Source organism: Silurus meridionalis, chromosome 3 (genome assembly GCF_014805685.1).
Source record: "Silurus meridionalis isolate SWU-2019-XX chromosome 3, ASM1480568v1, whole genome shotgun sequence".
In the NCBI taxonomy this organism is placed as follows: Eukaryota; Metazoa; Chordata; class Actinopteri; order Siluriformes; family Siluridae; genus Silurus; species Silurus meridionalis.
Window position 1 is genome coordinate 1,636,089 of NC_060886.1, and position 19,295 is coordinate 1,655,383.

The following is a 19,295-nucleotide window of genomic DNA, read 5'->3' on the forward strand; positions in this document are numbered from 1 at the left end:
ACGTCCGCTCTGTGGGATGTTATTAAGTCTAATGTGTGGTTAAAGCAATGAGTTGGTCTGGTGACGTTTTGTTTAACCCCAAAAGAGTTTAATAAGTCGACAAATGATAATCCTAGAGCATCGTTTACATCATCTACATGAATATTAAAATCTCCTACAAGCAGCACTTTATCAAAATCGATCAAGAGGTCTGAAAGAAAACAAGCAAACTCTTGAAGAAAATCAGCGTAGGGTCCTGGGGTCTGTACACAGTGACCAGAGTGAGTTTTCTATGCATGTCTGAAAGTACAATTTTAAGGACGAGCACTTAATATCTGACTAACATTAAGAGAGGCACAGTAAATGGTTGCTACACCCCCCCCACGACCAGTCTGACGGGCTCATGTTTATAAACATATCCTGGCGGTGTCGACTCGTTTAGACCCATATAATCACCTGGTTTAATCCAGGTCTCAGTGAGACAGAGTGCATCGAGATTATTCTCTGTGATCGTCTCATTTACAATCAGTGCTTTGGGTGCAAGTGATCTAATGTTTAATAGACCAAACTTTAGAACTTTGTTGTGTTTGTTTATCTGGCATTTTTCAGTTTTAACCTTAATAAGATTATTTCTGGATCTTGTGTATTTAATTCTTGGTTTTACCACGAGGAATAGATACGGTTTCTATAAACTGGGCTGTGTGTGTACTTGTAACTATTTGGTCTGTTGTATACGTGTTCTCATAGTTGAAGATTTCCAGATGTCTTACCAGTCAGATGGTGTAAAGTATCCTAGAGATTTTATCTGATAGCACTGCTGCTACAACTCTGCTGGGGTGCAGGCCATCAAGGCGGAAGAATCTAGGACGCTCCCAGAAACAGTTCCAGTTATTAATAAAGAGAAGTTAGTGCTCTTGACACCATGACTGGATAGATACATAGGAGCCAAACCATTTAGTGTTTTGTAGGTAAGTAGCAGAAGTTTGTAGTCAATTTGAAACTTAACAGGTAGCCAGTGTAGAGATGAGAAGATTGGGGTTGTATGATCATATTTTCTCGACCTTGTGTGAACTTTGGCTGCTGCATTCTGGACTGTCTGTGGCCTGTTTATTAATGATGCAGGAAATTCACTCAGTAATGCATTACAATGGTCAGTCTGGAGGTCTTGAATGCGTGACGGCTGTGGTCTCAGAACACAACCCTGGGCTTGTTTTCCAGTGACTGGACGTTGGCTAACAGGAAACTAGGTAAGGGGCGGTGTGCCCTCAGCCTGTTCCTGATGCGGCTCGTTTCCCTCGTGGACGCCGGTACGGTGGCGTCCTTTGTTGTCCTCAGGATCTCTCTCGGCCAGCATGGGTCCGGGTTTAAAAACGGCGAAAGGTGAGTGCATTGTACACCAATAGATATGAGTGGCTCTGTCATATCTAATGATGTCCATCTTGTGTAGATGGAACTGTAACTAATTAAATAAAAGTATAAAATAAACAACAAAAGAAAACATAGCTGGAGCAGTCGTGACGGCAGCCGACCTCACCGGCGCCATCTTGGGCAGTCCCTTCAGCACGAAGCAGGAGCGGTCATACCAACCGCTAAATATCAGCGGGACTCCAGTGGAGAGAGTGGACAGTTTCCAGTACCTAGGTGTTCACATTACACACGACCTGTTTTGGTCCTGTCATACCCACACCCTGGTGAAGAAGGCCTGGCAGCGTCTGTACCATCTAACACGCTTGAGGGACTTTAAACTACCCTCTCAGGTGCTAAAGACCTTCTACACCTGCACCAGTGAAAGCATTCTGATGGGTAGCATCACTTCCTGGTTCAGGAACAGCACCATGCAGGACAGGCGAGCCCTCCAGAGGGTCGTGCATTCAGCTGAACGTACCATAGTATGTGTCTCTCTAACCTGCAGGACATCTACAGAGCAGTGCGGACCAGGGCCAGGAAGATTATGAAGGACCTCAGCCAGCCCAACAATGGACTCTTTTCTTTGTTACGTTCAGTGAAAGCCTTCCGCTCCCTGAAATTGAACACAGAGAGAATAAGGAGGAGCTTCTTCCATGAGCCATTTGAAGTTTAAACCAGGAAACAACTAGGATCTAAAACTGGATCTAAAAGCTGGTCACTCTCTCTCCATCATCACACTTCTGCATATATATATATTTTTAATTTTCTCGAACTTCAACACTTAATCCCTGGACAGTCACTTCAACTGTGGATTTGCGGCACAGAGCACTTTATACCACACCATACCGCTGCGTTCACTTTAAAGACAATCACATCTACCACTTAATGTGATTACTGTTTACTGTACATAAGCATACCCTGTATCATAAGCATACCCTGTATATACAATTCTCCTATTTTTCATATATATATATATATATATATATATATATATATATATATATATATATATATATATATATATATATCTTTATCTTTATACTGCTGCGACCGGGTTCGATTCGGTCAGAACCATCCCAGCCACTCTCAGTGCGGTCCCAAGCCGGATAAATTGGGGAGGTTGCGTTAGGAAGGGCATCCAGCGTAAAAACATGTGCCAAATCAAAACATGCGGAGGATCCGCTGTGGCGACCCCTGACGGGAGAAGCCGAAAGAAAAGTTTTACGTTTTATCTTTATATATTTTATATTTTACATAGTTTATTGGTTTTATTTATCTGCCTTCTTTTCCCTTGTTTTATTTCTTTCCCCACCCTATTCCCTCATGCGGTCAGTCGTATAAACCATTTCACTGCATGTCGTACTCTGTATGTATGTTTATGTGACGAATAAAATTTTATTTGATTTGATACGTTCAACATTATGTTAGGCGAAAGTGAATGAGGCGGAAGCCCGAATCACCAGCAAACAGAGTTAAATGAAAAACAGTCGCAGAGCAAACACACAGAGTCCAACAAAGATAATAACGGATGCTGGAGTGGAGTGAGTGAAGTGCTTATATTGGTGTGTGTGTATGTGTAACAAGAGACAGGTGTGTGGAATCAGTATGATGACAAGGAGATCGATGGCGCGCACGGGAGAAGAAGCAGGGTGCTTCCTGACACCTTAACACACACACACTGGTTTACTGTTTACATAAGGGATATACTTCACTGAACAAGACCCTCAACTTTCAAATGACAAATCCATATACAAATGTCCTCATGTAATCTCTAGGGGCACTGACCACACCCAGCCCATGTGAGTGTGAGGGGTTTACTTAACATCCAGAAGAACAAAGAACAAAGGTGTACATTCTACCGTATGTGGGATTATTTACAATGTTCTAATGAATATGTAATGAAAAGTAAGTTGTCATAATTAAAATCAGTTCATTTGAATGTAATTTATGTTGTTGTCTCATAATCTGTTTATGTCTTTCCTTCATCTTCACTTGTGATGTTTTTGACCTTTTTTATGGTTTTTGGTTTGTAGTTCAGAAGTGGCGCTAAAACCAAAATTAATTATAAATGAAAAAAAACTTTTTGACTGCTCGATTAGGGATCACCACAGGAGATCATCCATCTCCACACTACTCTGTCCTCTTTATCTGCCTCTTTCAAACCAACTTCACTGCATGTCGTACTCTGTATGTATGTTTATGTGACGAATAAAATTTTATTTGATTTGATCGTTCAACATTATGTTAGGCGAAAGTGAATGAGGCGGAAGCCCGAATCACCAGCAAACAGAGTTAAATGAAAAACAGTCGCAGAGCAAACACACAGAGTCCAACAAAGATAATAACGGATGCTGGAGTGGAGTGAGTGAAGTGCTTATATTGGTGTGTGTGTATGTGTAACAAGAGACAGGTGTGTGGAATCAGTATGATGACAAGGAGATCGATGGCGCGCGCGGAGAAGAAGCAGGGTGCTTCCTGACACCTTAACACACACACACTGGTTTACTGTTTACATAAGGGATATACTTCACTGAACAAGACCCTCAACTTTCAAATGACAAATCCATATACAAATGTCCTCATGTAATCTCTAGGGGCACTGACCACACCCAGCCCATGTGAGTGTGAGGGGTTTACTTAACATCCAGAAGAACAAAGAACAAAGGTGTACATTCTACCGTATGTGGGATTATTTACAATGTTCTAATGAATATGTAATGAAAAGTAAGTTGTCATAATTAAAATCAGTTCATTTGAATGTAATTTATGTTGTTGTCTCATAATCTGTTTATGTCTTTCCTTCATCTTCACTTGTGATGTTTTTGACCTTTTTTATGGTTTTTGGTTTGTAGTTCAGAAGTGGCGCTAAAACCAAAATTAATTATAAATGAAAAAAAAAAACTTTTTTGACTGCTCCGATTAGGGATCACCACAGGAGATCATCCATCTCCACACTACTCTGTCCTCTTTATCTGCCTCTTTCAAACCAACTACCTGCATGTCTTCCTTCACCACATCCATAAACTTCCTTCTTGGTCTTCCTCTTTTCCTCCTTCCTGGCGGCTCCAAGGTTTTGTGGGAGAACATGGGCAGGTTGAACACAGTTCAACGATTGCAGTGGGCGAATAGTTTTCAGAGGAAGACCTGCCAGCAGAGAGTTGCAGTAGTCCAGATTTAAAATGACAAGAGACTGAACCGTCAAGGGTTGAAGGAGGAGGCCTGGAACAAACCGCCAAGAAACCAGGGAATGTCAGAAAGGACCAGAGGAGGGCGACAACCTCTGCGAAGATCTGGAACAGAGCAACGCCCACTATGGAGAACAGGAGTGACATCCTGCACATTAAGTCCTAGGATCCCAAAAAACAATGCACTTGGCAAGCGTCCTCGGCAGAGATCAGAGGCTGAGCGGCGTCCTCGGCAGAGATCAGGGGCCAGCGGCGTCCTATGTGGAGAGCTGGGGTGGGCGACAGCCATGGCGGAGCTTACAAGCTGGATGACGCCTCGGTGGAACACTGGAATGGAGCTGAGTGCTCAGAGGAACTCTGGAACAGAGCAGCGTGCCCGGAGGAACTCTGGAACAGAGCAGCGTGCCCGGAGGAACTCTGGAGCAGTGGCACGCTCGGAGGAACTGAAGGTGCAGGCGTGGTGATCTGCCGCTGTCATTCGAACATCCCAGGAGTTGCCTACTGAAATCAGCGTAAGAACCAAAATCGCCTTCCTTAGCGCTCCACAGCCTGCTAGCTTTAGAAAGCATCTTCAGACTGGAGGAAATACAAAGTTTTCGGTATTGGTCAGACCTTCTGTCAGGGTACAGACCACGAACTGGAAGCGGGAGTAGCTCTATCATGTTTATTGTGGTAAATATAGCACAACACAGAGTCAGAGAGCCTACATGGGTTGAGTCCGTAAAGCGGTATAATCCTTGGAACAGGTATGATCCACAGGGATTGTAAATAATCCATGGCACATGAGTAATCCACGGAACCAGCAGGGAATGCTGGCAGTCTCAGGTTAGGTCAGTCACCGTAGCCATGAAGTAGGTCCGACAAGCATGAGATAGGAATGGAGGCTTATATGGGGACAGCTAGACAGCTACCGAGGGGGGCGTGACAGGTGTATCCCTGATACTGAACAAGCACCTAGGCAGCCTGTGTTTACAGAAATGGTCAAATCCATTCAGATTTTATAGAGAAGAAATCGACAAGAACAAGCCACATTAGCATCATGTAAGGAGAGCGACAGTTGATTGTCCATAGTCACCCCAAGGTATTGCAGTGGCTAATGGGGAGAGCAGAGAGTTATGAAGAGTTATTCAGAGATCATGACCTGGAGGTTAATTACTTGGGATGACCAGCAGTTGGGGTTTTGCTGGGGTTGAGTTTTAGTTGATGAGCACTCATCCATGAAGATATGTGGTACCTAAAGAGGAAAGAAAAGATGAGTTGAGTGTCATAAGCATAGCAGTGGTAAGGCAACCCATGTGAGGATTTGACTTCACCAATAGAGTGGGTATAGAGTCAAGTCAAGTCAAGAGGCTTTTATTGTCATTTTTACTATACACAGTGGTACACAGTACACAGTAAAAACGAAACAACGTTCCTCCGGAACCCTGGTGCTACACTAAACAACAAAACAACAACAGCATAGAGCTACAACACAAACATAAAGTGCATCAAGTGCAACCTGGTGCAAACAGTGCAGACAAACAGTGCAGACAGACAACACAAGACAAGACAAAAGACCAAGTATAGCGCCGACTAGTAAACCTGCTGTATACTTGATTATACAGTACTGTGTAAGAAGAAATGTAAAAACTATACCCAGGAGAGAATACAAACAGAACAGAACAATATAGTGCAAAAAAAACAGCAGCAAGGAGGTGCAAAGACAGCATGTAAACATTCTACTGTAATACAAAGGTGCAAAGACAGCATGTAAACATTCTACTGTAATACAAGGTGCGAGTATAAATAATAATAAATAAATAAATGGTGGTGGAGTGGATCGAGATGAGTGATGATTGTGTTTAGTCCAGTTGGGTAACACACATTTGAATGAGTGTGTGTGTGTGTGAGTGAGTGTGTGTGAGTTCTGTTTCAGTTCTGTGTGTTGAGAAGCCTGATGACTTGGGGAAAGAAACTGTTGCACAGTCTTGTTGTAATGGCCCGAATGCTTGAACCGTTTTCCTGATGGTAGGAGTGTGAAAAGTGTGTGTGTGTGTGTGTGTGATCGTCCACAATGCTGTGTGCTTTGCGGATGCAGCGTGTGGTGTAAATGTCCATGATAGAGGGGAGAGAGACTCCGATGATCTTCTCAGCTGTCCTCACTATCCTCTGTAGGGTCTTGCGATCCGAGACGGTGCAATTCCCAAACCAGGCAGTGATGCAGCTGCTCAGGATGCTCTCAATGGTCCCTCTGTAGAACATGGTCAGGATGGGGGAGGAGGTGGGCTTTCCTCAGCCTTCTCAGGGAGTAGAGACGCTGCTGGGCTTTCTTGGTGATGGAGCTGGTGTTAAGTGACCAGGTGAGGTTGTCTGCCAGATGAACACCAAGGAATTTGGTGCTCTTGACAATCTCCACAGAGGATCCATCAATAATCAGTGGAGATTGGTCGCTCTGTGCTCGCCTGAAGTCCACAACCATCTCTTTCGTTTTGTCCACGTTTAGAGATAGGTTGTTTGCTCCACACCAGGCAGTTAACCATTGCACCTCCTCTCTGTATGCTGACTCGTCGTTCTTGCTGATTAGACCCACCACGGTCGTGTCATCAGCGAACTTGATGATATGATTTGAGCTGTGCATTGCTACACAGTCGTGAGTCAGCAGAGTGAACAGCAGTGGACTGAGTACACAGCCCTGAGGGGCTCCAGTGCTCAGTATGGTGGTGCTGGAGATGCTGTTCCCGATCCGGACTGACTGAGGTCTCCCAGTCAGGAAGTCCAGGATCCAGTTGCAGTTTATATATTTAAATAGTATATTTCTAATCTCTAAACTTTCCTTTTTTTTCAGTACACTACCTGTTCATCACTGCTGTTTATGATCACCAGGTCTGCTCCTCTCCCCTGGCAGTCCTTTCTGCTCTCTACATCTCAGTAGAGATGTAGTAAATACTGGAGCTGAAGTATCTTCATACTGGTGTGTTAATGTCTTTCTCTGAACAGACTAGATCAAAACACAAACCCTGAACCAGTCCAACACTACTGTGTTCACCTGCATGACTAAATCCACTGTCAAACGGTGACAGTTATTATTATATTATTTAATAGTATTTAATATAAAACACCTCAGCAAATCATTTGTTTCTTTATTCTTTATACTTGGAATAATTTATCCAGCTATTCAAACACTATCCCGATGGTAAAGAGTGAAGAAACACTAGTAATGTACAGTATGTATTGTATCTGTGGTTCTAACACCACCAAAATATTCTGTCACCCAGAAACACACAAAATGCCAGAGCAGTGAGAAAGAAGAAAGAGTATGTGAGAAAGAACAGAGAGACATGAATATGGCTATTTTATACTGACATCAAAAGACCATAAAATATGTGCAGAAGGAGAAACACAGATGATTATATGAGGATTATCTGGTGTTGACAGAAACACAGGGGATACAAAATTTGTGTTTTAACCAACTGCAAATGTGCTGCATTACTTTAAATTCAACAAACATTCACTTACTCAGTTGAGAAAGACGTTCCCTTCTCAGCAGCCATGTTGTTGAAAATGGTCTGTAACTGACTTTTTCCCATAGTCAGGTTGTTGTAACTGGTCTGTAACTGGTCTCTGTCTATAGTCAGATTGTTGAAACTGATCTCCAACTGGCCTCTTTCTACAGTCAGGTTATTACATTTGATGCACAGTATGGTGATGACAGTCAGCAAGAAAACAACCAGCAGTAGAAGACAAAACACAGTCACTCTGAAACATCTGTATCCTGAACTGCTGGGTTCTGAAGTTAGAAATCAATCCATCAATCAATCAATCAATTAAATCTGCATAGGATGATGTAATTCATTAAAGTAGTTTGTATGTGTAGATAAATGTGAGTGTGTGAGCATACCTGAAATAATTCCATTATTGCTTCTTGAAATAGTTCCATCATTGCTTCTGGTCACTTGAGTTTCTGGAACTTCATTTGCATATATGTCTTCATACGAATTTTCGTTGTCCTCTGGATCAGCTGCCAGTTCAGTTGTCAGAAATATCTTCTGGTTAATTACTATTACTGTACCTACCATAAAACCATGGAAACACTATAAAGGCAAATATAGATTTGGTTCAATGTTTTAACAAAGGAAGAAAAAGATACTTTACAGAATGTATATTAAAATAATATTTTTTCCAATCTTTACTAATTCATGTAATATCATCCTATTGAAACTGTTTCATGTCTTTTTCAACATTTGGCTATTGATCCAAAAGTATTGAAAACAGAACGAATCAGATTTTACTTCACAAAGACGAAAATCCTTATGAAAAGATAATCAAATATTCTTCTTTTTCTTTTGGCTGCTCTAGTTAGATCATTCATCTTCAAATGACTGTCCTCTACAGCTGACTGCTATAAACCAACCACATGCATGTCTTTCCTCACCACATCTATAAGCCTCTTCCTTGGCTCTCTTCTTTTTCTCCTGCCTGGAGGCTCCATCCTTAGCATTCTTCTTCCCATTGCCTTTACGCCATGTCTCTCCTCTGGACATGACCAAACAATCTCAATTACAGCTCTCTCATCCTTGACTCCCAAAGCATCCTCTAATAAATTTCTTTCTAATTCTGTCTATCGTTGTTACTCCCAATGAATATCTAAGCATCTTCAGCTCTGCTACCTCCAGCTCCACCTCCTGTTTTTTACTCAATTCCATTGTCTCTAAACTATACAACATTTCAGTTCTCATCACAGTCCTATAAACTTCTCACAGATACTCTTCTATCACAAATCACTCCTGCTATTACTCTTCTCCACCCACTCCACCCTGCCTGCAGTCTTTTCTTCACTTTTGTAACACATAACTTCTCTCCATTACTTTGCACTTTTGCCCCCAGATACCTGAACCCCTCCACCATCTCCAGCTGTTCTCCCTGCAACCGCACCCCTCCACTGCCCTCTCTCTTATTCACACACATGTACTCTGTCTTACTCCTACTGACTTTCATTCCCCTTCCTCACCAGCGCATACCTCCACATCTCCAGGAATTTCTCCACCTGCTCCCTACTCTCACCACAAATCACAAAATCATCCTCAAACATTATAGTCCACGGAGACTCCTGTCTGACCTCGTCTGTCAACCTGTCCATCACCACTGCAAACAGGAAAGGGCTCAGAGCCGATCCTTGGTGCAGTCCAACCTCCACCTTGAACCAGTCTGTCATTCCTACTGCACACTTCACTGCTGTCACACTGTCCTCATACATGTCCTGCACCACCCTCACATACTTCTCTGTCACACCAGATTCCTCATACAATACCAATATTATATTTACAATAGAACACAGAAAATTGTTCAATTGTGGAAATGTACCATTTAAAGGAAAACATAACAGTGATTTTGAATTACATTTTAAATTGAGAATTCGATGGCAACAACACGTCTAAAAAAATGTGGGACAGAGTCATGTTTACTTTGGGCATTTGGGAACCAGTTGCTAGAATTTGGGAGAGTAATTTTGTCCTATTCGTGTGTGATACAGGATTCTAGCTGTTCAACAGTCCTGAGTCTTCTCTGGTGTATTTTTTTATTTATTTTTGCTTTTTTGCTAAATGTTTTTAAATGGTAAAATGTCTAAACCAGGCCAGTTCAACACCCAGACTGAAATATGCAAAGTCTTACCTGAAAAAATGGAAGGAAGCATGTTCACCAATTGATGGTGCCTTTCTACAGTATATGTCAAGTCAAGTAGCTTTTATTGTCATTTCAACCATATATATCTGACAGGACAGTGCAAGACAAATACACAAAATAGCACCACCAGTAAACCTGTTGTATATTGCACACTCCAGTGTGCAAGTTGTTTATTCATTGCCACTAATGCACTCCCATACCATCAGTCTCACAGCATTTCTGATATCTGATATAGTCACACATTTGCAGCATAATTGGCTCCATCTCCATAGCAAAAGAGGCTGAGGTTCATGGGTAATGCTGACGGGAAGGCCAAATATAACCCCCCCCTTTTTTTGCAGAAATTTTAGAAATGGGGTTACAGTTTAACTGAAATAATTGTGTGTCTGTAATTAATGCAGTCTCCTTAATTAACCAGTAGAACAGGGCTGGGCAAATAATTTTGATAGGGGGCCACATGAAAATATCTGAACTGTGTTGGAGGGCTGAACCAATGATATCTTGAAATTTATTCTGCTCAATATTAATTTTATCCCATTGAAAAAAGCAGTTAATTATACATTTTTATAAACTGCTAGTAATTAAAGTATTAAAGCGATTAAAGCAAGTGATACAGTTAAAAAAAACAAAAAAACATAACTTTCATTTTATTTTAAACTTGTTAATCTTCACAAATACTAAATAGGTGTTTTGCAGTATGTTAAAAATAAGCAACTGAACAACTTTATACAAAAAGCAATAAGTGCTTTTGATGTTTTCAGTTTAGTTGACTTGTTTAGTGAGAAAAATCCAGTCTGTCTTGGGCTTGAACAAGTGCACTGAAATCTGGCTGAATGTCTGAGGTGGCTATGCGAAGGACAGCTGAGAGGTGATCAACAGTTATAGAGGATCTGTATCAGGATTTGTAAAGTTTTGTAAGAAGCGTTTGTTAAGTTTGCAGCTTGGCTAGCAAAGCCTTTCGACTCCTTTGCACGCTCTTCATCAGATAAGCTTTTATATTTCTCCTCGTGTTTGGTCACGGAGTGGCAATTCAGATTGTAATCTTTAAACACACTGACTTGTGTACCACAAACTAAGCACACGGCTTTACCTTTGACTTCTGTAAATAAATATTTAGCAGTCCATGTCTTGTTGAAAACATGGCATTCGGAATTACCTTTCTTTTTTTAATGTGAGTTGACATTTTTTTTGGGGGGGCAGGGGTAGCTGGCTAGCATCACCTGTCACAGACAGACGAAGATACATTTACATGTGCGGCATTTAACTGACACCCTTACCCAGAGTGACGTACAAAAGTGCTTTGAGTCTCTAGTAATGAATAAATCTAAACTGGTACACAAGATTACAAACTTAATATAAATATAACTCTTGAAATACACACGACCATATGTAAATAATACAGGAATCCACCTGCCACGCCCCCCTCAGTGGCTGTCATGCCACCGCTTTCTCTGAAGTGCCCGGCTTCATCACACACACCTGGGACTCATTAAGCACTCATCCCTGACTCCTACATAAACCCCTCACTCACACTCACTCCCCGTCCGTTATTATATGTTTTTGTTGATATGTGCTGTTCTACGTATCCTTATGTGTTCCTTTCCTTCCGGACTCTACATTCTCTCCACGGCTGTGCTTTCTCCCTAAAGCGCACCTCGGATTACCCCTATCTTCCTGTGCGTTCATTCTTGGACTGTGTAAACCTCGCCCCTCCAGGGTGTACCACGGATATCCCTCTTTGAATTCCTAAGGACTGCCGTGTGTGTGTGTTTGTGTGTATTTCTCTCTCTCACTCTCTTTATTAAACCCAAGCGAGCTGTACTCCGGCTTCCGCATCCCGTTCATTCGCTCCCTGACAGGAACTGAACTGAATTGAAGCATGAACTCAATTTATATTTATATTTATAACTAATAGTGTTTTAATGATTTATAACTATAGATTTATCTATAACATCTCATGTCAGTAGCTCTGCAACTAGTTTGCACAAATTATCTGTTAAAACATTTAGAATTGAAAACTTTTGAAATGTTAAAAATTATACATTTTTGTCTGCATTTTTTGTTTGTTTTATTGAAATCATTTTGCCACAAAGCAGAAAGCAAACACATTTCCCTTTTAGGAACTTTAGCTGTGAAAAGCTTTGGGAATGCCCCATGTTGTCCACGCTCTGAATCAGGTGTAAAACCCAGCCAATAGGCAAGTCGTGACGTCATCCCACTCAACCCACTCAGTACTATCAAGATTTTGAGGAGATCTTTTCGAACCTTAGATTTATGGAGGGAACATGCATTCCTGTCTCAAGGCCCCGTCTTGGGAGCACCTTGTTATTGCATAATGCTAACAACAAACGCATCGCTCACAGGGTGGGGAGCGGTCACGGGTGGCCGCTTCACCCAAGGTTGGTGGGACGATCTACATTTTTCATGGCACATAAACTGCCTGGAGATGATGGCTGTGTTTATGGCACTCCAACACTTCCTCCGAGACCTAAGAGGTCAAATATGTGCTAGTCCGTGCGAACAATACTTCGGTGGTCTCGTACATCAACCGCCAAGGGGGTCTTCGATCAGGCCCCCTGTACAGGCTGGCACATCCGGATCCTCTTGTGGTCCAAAGGGAAACTCCTCTCACTGAGAGCTGTTCACATCCCAGGCTGGTTGAATTGGAGAGCAGACGCCCTTTCAAGGCAAGGGCCGAGGCCGGAGAATAGAGGCTCCACCGTGAGGTGGTGGAGAGATATGGCAGAGATATTGCAAAGCCCAGTTAGATCTCTTTGCGACTCAGGAGACCTCACACTGTCCCCTCTGGTTCTCTCTCTCTCGCCCAGCCCCACTGGGGCTCAACACCATGGTGCAGACATGGCAGAGGCTTTGTCTGTACACCTTCCTTCCCATCGCGCTGCTCCCAGGAGTTCTGGAGAGAATCCGCTAGGATGGAGTACGTCTCCTTCTGGTAGCACCTCATTGGCCAGGCAGACCATGGTTTGCGGAACTGCTGTCCCTCCTCAGGACCTCCTTGGGAAATTCCTCCAACATGGGATCTCCTATCGCAGGCCTCTCTACTGAGGTAGTTGAGACCACCCTCTATTCCAGAGCTCCCTCCACGAGGAGGTCGTATGTCGCTAGATGGCAGCTGTTCTCCACGTGGTGTGAGCACCACAAGTTAGATCCAGTCAACTGCCTGGTTGGGCCAGTTCTGGAGTGCTAACATGAACAGTTTGCTAAAGGGTTGGCCCCATCCACCTTAAAGGTTTATTATTATTATTATTATTGTACCCCACCGGCAGGGCAGTCGCTAGGGAAACATCCTCTCGTGACACATTTCCTGCGCAGCACCCAAAGGCTGACAACTGGGATACGATCCAGAGTGCCTCTGTGGGATTTGGCCATCGTGTTGGCGACTGTATTTGAGCCCCACTTCAAACCTTGTGAGGGTTTGAAGTGCTGAGGTGGCCCTTATATATCTGTTGGTTAAGACCGCCATCCTTTTGGCGATATCCTTCATTAAAAGGATCGGGGACCCACAGACCCTGTTTATGGCCCCATCTCTCCTGGAGCTTACCCCTGGCATGGCCAGTGTGTTCCTCTACCTTAGACCTGGGTATGTACCTAAGATCCCTACGGCTTTCTTTACAACCTGTCATGTTGCAGGCATTCTGCCCTTCTCCCCTACTAGTTCCAGACCAGGGAAGCAGAATCAACTGTGTCCAGTGCGAGCACTGGGAATGTACCTCCACAGGACAAGTCCTTGGAGGAAGTTGGAGCAACTGTTTGTCTGCTATGGCCCTCATAAGAAAGGTTTTCCTGCCAATAAGCAGACTCTCAGTAGATGGATAGTGGATGGGTTTTCGTTTGGTTATGGGTCCTCTGTTCTTCCCAATCCGTTCTGAGTCAAGGCTCATTCAACCCGGAGTATGGTGGCCTCTTTGGCCTTGTCCGCAGGGGTGCCCTTGCAGGACATATGTAATGCTGCAGGTTGGTCCACCTCGTTGACATTTGTCAGGTTTTACGACCTTGACATTAGAGCCACTCCTGGCTCCTCTGTCCTGCAGACTAGTGTTGCCCAGACACTCTAGGCAGGGACTGGTCAGCATGGTGCAATGGTACACTGGTTCCCAAAACAAGTGCTTACCTTCATCTTTTTCAGCTAATGCCGCTACCATCACTCCGCCATTTCGTAGCTTCCTGGTTTACGTGACATTGCCTGCCGATGACGTCATGACTTGCCTATTGGCCGGATTTTACAGGAGAGCGTAGACAATGCGGGGCTTTCCCAAAGAGTTTCGATGCAGCGTTTCATTCCCTCAGGGAACTAGGGTTACATCCAAAACCTACAGACATTATTACTTATTATAAACTCATTAACACAAATATCAGAGACAAAATCGCTTTAGAAATTTAAATGGAAATTCAAAAAACAATATTAGTAAGATCAATTGGGTATTTGTAAGGTTAGGATTCTATATAAAAGTAGAAATATGAGTAGAAATATATAAATCAAGGTTTACAATTTTATGACAGAAATTGATAAGTCATCAAACTTAATTTTTCCTAGAAACAGGATGGAGCTTCACTTGGTTTTCCTTTCAACCAGTAAGTTTATAAAAGCAATAAAAACATTCTAATTAATTTGTGATTTTCACTCAAAAGCAACATTTCACATATTAAGTCTTTTCTCACAAATCCAAATATAATTTATATTACAAGAAACATCATCCCATTTTCCGTTCTCAGGGTGATAGCCAGACACAGCACAGTCCTCATCCCCGATACTGTTTGGTTCACCAGGATTCCAGAACCTAAAAGAAGAGAATTGGTCTTGACCTTTTTGTAGTTTTATTGACCTTTCATCATTACAGGTTTGATTTAAGACAATTTTAACTAAAACTAAAAACTTCATCGTTCCATGATTTTACACACACTGTGACTCACCATATACCTTATACACTATAAACTGAAAATACACATCCATATACAGTGAGGGAAATAATTATTTGATCGACTGCTGATTTTCTAAATGTACCCTCTTACAAAGAAATTAACAGTCTAGATTATTTATGGTAGGTTTATTTTAACAGAGACAGAATATTCTTTTTTTTTCATATAAATTTTACAATTATTTATTTTTATAATTTTTATATTCTTTCTCTCTCTGTTAAAATAAACCTACTATAAAAATTCTGGACTGTTCATTTCTTTGTAAGAGAGTAAATTTAGAAAATCAGCAGTCCATCAAATAATTATTTCCCTCACTGTACCTTATACACCATAAACTGAAAATCTTCTTTTTCTTTCGGCTGCTCCCATTAGGGGTCACCACTGCGGATCATCCGTCTCCATACCACCCTGTCCTCTACACCTGCCTCTTTCACACCAACTACCTGCATGTCTTCCCTCACCACATCTATGAACCTCCTCCTTGGTCTTCCTCTTTTCCTCCTTCCTGGTGGCTCCATCCTCAGCATTCTCCTCCCAATATAACTAATGTCCCTCCTCTGCACATGTCCAAACCATCTCATTCACACCTCCCTCACCTTGTCTCCAAAACATCCAACATGCGCTGTCCCTCTAATAAACTCATTGCTAATCTTGTCCATCCTCGTCACTCCCAACGAAAACCTCAACATCCTCAGCTTACCTCCAGCTCCGCCTCGTGTCTTTTATTCAATGCCACTGTCTCTAACCCATACAACATCGCAGGTCTCACCACAGTCCTATAAACTTTCCCTACTATCACAAATCACTCCTGCTATCACTCTTCTCCACCCACTTCACCCTGCCTGCACTCTTTTCTTCACTTCTCTAACACACTCTCCATTAATTTGCACTGTTGACCCCAGGTACCTGAACTCCACCACCTTCTCCACCTCTTCTCCGTGCAACTGCACCACTCCACTTCGCTCTCTCTCATTTAAGCACATGTACTCTGTCTTACTCCTACTGACTTTCATTCCCCTCCTCTCCAGTGCATATCTCCACCTCTCCAGGCTCTTCTCAACCTGCTCAATACTCTCACCACAAATCACAATATCATCCTCAAACATCATAGTCCAGGGATAATCCTGTCAATCTGGTTAAAAACTCCACTGCCAACTCTCCTAAACATCTCCATGCTTCTACCGGTATGTCATCTGGTCCAACCAACTTTCCACTCTTCATCCTCTTAATCGCTGCTCTCACTTCCTCCTTACTAATTGTTAGATTTTTATCATGCCCAAACGAAACTTAATTCTTGGAGAGGTTTTCCATACGACCTGCTATGCCCGTGGTGCCTTTCTGATATCAGGGAAGATGAAATACACAGCACACAGAATGCATGTTCTTCCTTTTCTGTTTATTGCAGGTAGCAGAACGTATATATACACATACAGAGAAAAGGCTGTCCTAAACTTGTTTCCTGTTTAGACAAAAGGATATACTAGCCGGAGATGTGTGAGCCCAGATAAGGACTCCCTGTTTACCTTACAGACTAACATCGTAAATATTCTATAGACATTGAACAGACAAAGGAGTGTGTGTGTGAGATAGTGTGAACTTCTATTTTGTTAACCTCTTTCCCCTTATGCTCTCCTGCACTTCCTCATTCCACCACCACGTCTCTTTCTCTTTTACTATTTCCAGATGTCACACCAAGTACTTTTCTAGCTGCCTTCCTCATCACTCCCGCAGTAGTTTCCCAATCATCCAGCACCTCTTCACCACCACTGAGCCCCTGTCTGACCTCTTCCCTGAACCTCACACTACACTCTTCCTCCTTCAGTTTTCACCATCTTATTCTTCTTTCAGTCCCCCCTGTTCTTCTTCACCTCTAAATCCATCCTACAGACCACCATCCGATGCAGTCTAACTACACTGTCCCCTGCCAACACCTTACAGTCTCCAATCTCCTTCAGGTTGCATTTCCTACATAGAACATAATCCACCTGTGTGCACCTTATAAGTCCACTCTTATAAGTCACCCTATGATCCTCCTATTCACCACTATTCACCACTGCCATTTCCATCCTTTTAGCAAAATCGACCACCATCTGCCCTTCCACATTCCTCTCCTTTAGGCCATACCTTCCCATAACCTCCTAATCACCTCTGTTTCCTTCACCTACATGTCCATTAAAGTCTGCCCAATAACCAATCATTTATTTCTAGGTACACCATGTACCACTTCATCTATTTCACTCCAGAATCTTTCCTTCTCCATCTCACAGCCGACTTGTGGAGCATAGGCACTGATGACATTTATCATCATCCCTTCAACTTCCACCTTCACGATCATCACCCTATCAGAAACTCTCTTCACCTCCACTACACTCTTACTGTACTCTTCCTTCAGAATCACCCCTACACCATTTCTCTTCCCATCCACACCATAATAGAACAGTTTAAACACCTCCAATGTTCCTGCTCTTACTTCCTTTCCACTTGGTCTCTTGAACACACAACATATTTACCTTTCTCCTCTCCATCATATCAGCTACCTCTCTCCCCTTACCAGTCATAGTGCCAACATTTAAAGTACCAACCTGAACCTCCACTCTCCTCCACTTCTCCTTTCCCTGCCGTCTCTATGGTCTTCTTCCTCCTCTCCTTCTCCTCCTTCGGCCAACAGTAGCCCAATTTCCACCGGTACCCTGTTGGCTAACGATACCTGTGGTGGTCGACCGACCGATCGACCGATCTGGTATGAAATTCTTAATCGTGACCCGCATATTTGATTTGGGACATGTTTTATGCTGGATGCCCTTCCTAGCGCAACTTTCCCCATTTATCCGGGCTTGGGACCGGCACTAAGAGTGCACTGGCTTGTGCCACCCTAATGGCTGGGTTACACCATAAACTGAAAATTAAGATTAAAAATAAACAGTTGATTGGTAAGAATTTATGGTACCTACAGGTTGTGAAGATGAATGATGATGATGTCATTAGCTAAAACATGCGCAGGTTACTTAACTTCCTGAACAAGTGTTCACCTGTACGTGAGTCATGTTCACATTTGAGAGAATTGCGGCACAGTTCCCAGGCAACCAAATTTAAACCCTCTCCTACAGGTTTTGTTTTGGTTCTTCATGACAGATATTACATGACCATTTTGTATGCAAACTGTGCTCTAACCTGCCAGTGTGAAAGCGTCACATATGCTCTGAGACCTGAGAGTGATTTCTGTGTTCTTAAATGTGATGTGAGAGTGACCATTGAACAAACCCAATTTTTCTCATTCTCTTACCCATTGATCACTGTGGTACCGTCCACCCATTTCCAGGTCCCTTCACTGTCTCTGTCATTTGCACCAATCCAAACACCTTGATTTCTTCTCCACCTCAACAAAGTCCTGGTGTGGAATAACAACTGATTAGATGTTCCCATTCCATGACATACAGGAGAAATATGTCTTTCTTTAATAAATTAATTACATTAATACCACAGCTCAAATCAGGATTTTCTAATCTGATTAATTAGAAGGTGTGCATCATTTTTATAACCATAACATGAACAATACTTTACTATTGATGTGCTCGTTCTAACAGGGAATTGTTTCTATAGTAACAGCTTATTTTTCAATAAACGTCTATAAATATTGTAGTGTGATTCTGGTGTGCAATAATCTAAAGATACAGATCCCATTCAGGCTTCTAACATCAAATAAAGAGTTTAGAAATATGCCATTTAAATATATAATCTCTCAATTTTCCCTTTTTACAGTACACTACCTGTTCCTCACTGTTGTTTATGATCACCAGGTCTGCTCCTCTCCCCTGGCAGTCCTTTCTGCTCTCACTCCAGCTCTTCTTCTCAGTAGAGATGTAGTAAATACTGGAGCTGAAGTATCTCCATCCTGGTCTGTACAGAGCAAAGATCAAACCACAAACCCTGAACCAGTCCAACACTACGATATGTTCATGTTCACCTGCATGACTAAATCCATGCGTCACATTGTGACATTATTTATTACTTCACTATTAAACACCTCAGCCAATCATTTGTTTCTTTATTCTTTATACATGGAAAAATGTATCCAGCTATTCAAACACTGAACCTGATGGTTAAGAGTTAAGAAACATTAGAAAT

At 42.4% G+C, this 19,295-nt stretch overlaps 2 protein-coding genes across 2 annotated transcripts in view; both read right to left on the bottom strand.

Annotated features, from left to right (window-relative positions):
• The window catches only part of LOC124382760 (CD209 antigen-like protein 2), a 40,772-nt gene extending 21,705 nt beyond the window's left edge, over positions 1-19,067 (bottom strand). The window contains exon 1 of the mRNA XM_046844983.1: positions 18,938-19,067. The gene's annotated coding sequence lies outside the window, so the exon portion shown is untranslated. The remainder of the gene's footprint in view (positions 1-18,937) is intronic.
• LOC124382753 (hepatic lectin-like) overlaps positions 7,499-19,295 on the bottom strand; it is a 58,662-nt gene continuing 46,865 nt past the window's right edge. Inside the window, exon 5 of the mRNA XM_046844975.1 lies at positions 7,499-7,539. Coding sequence (XP_046700931.1) covers positions 7,514-7,539 — 26 coding nt within the window. The 3' untranslated portion in view covers positions 7,499-7,513. The remainder of the gene's footprint in view (positions 7,540-19,295) is intronic.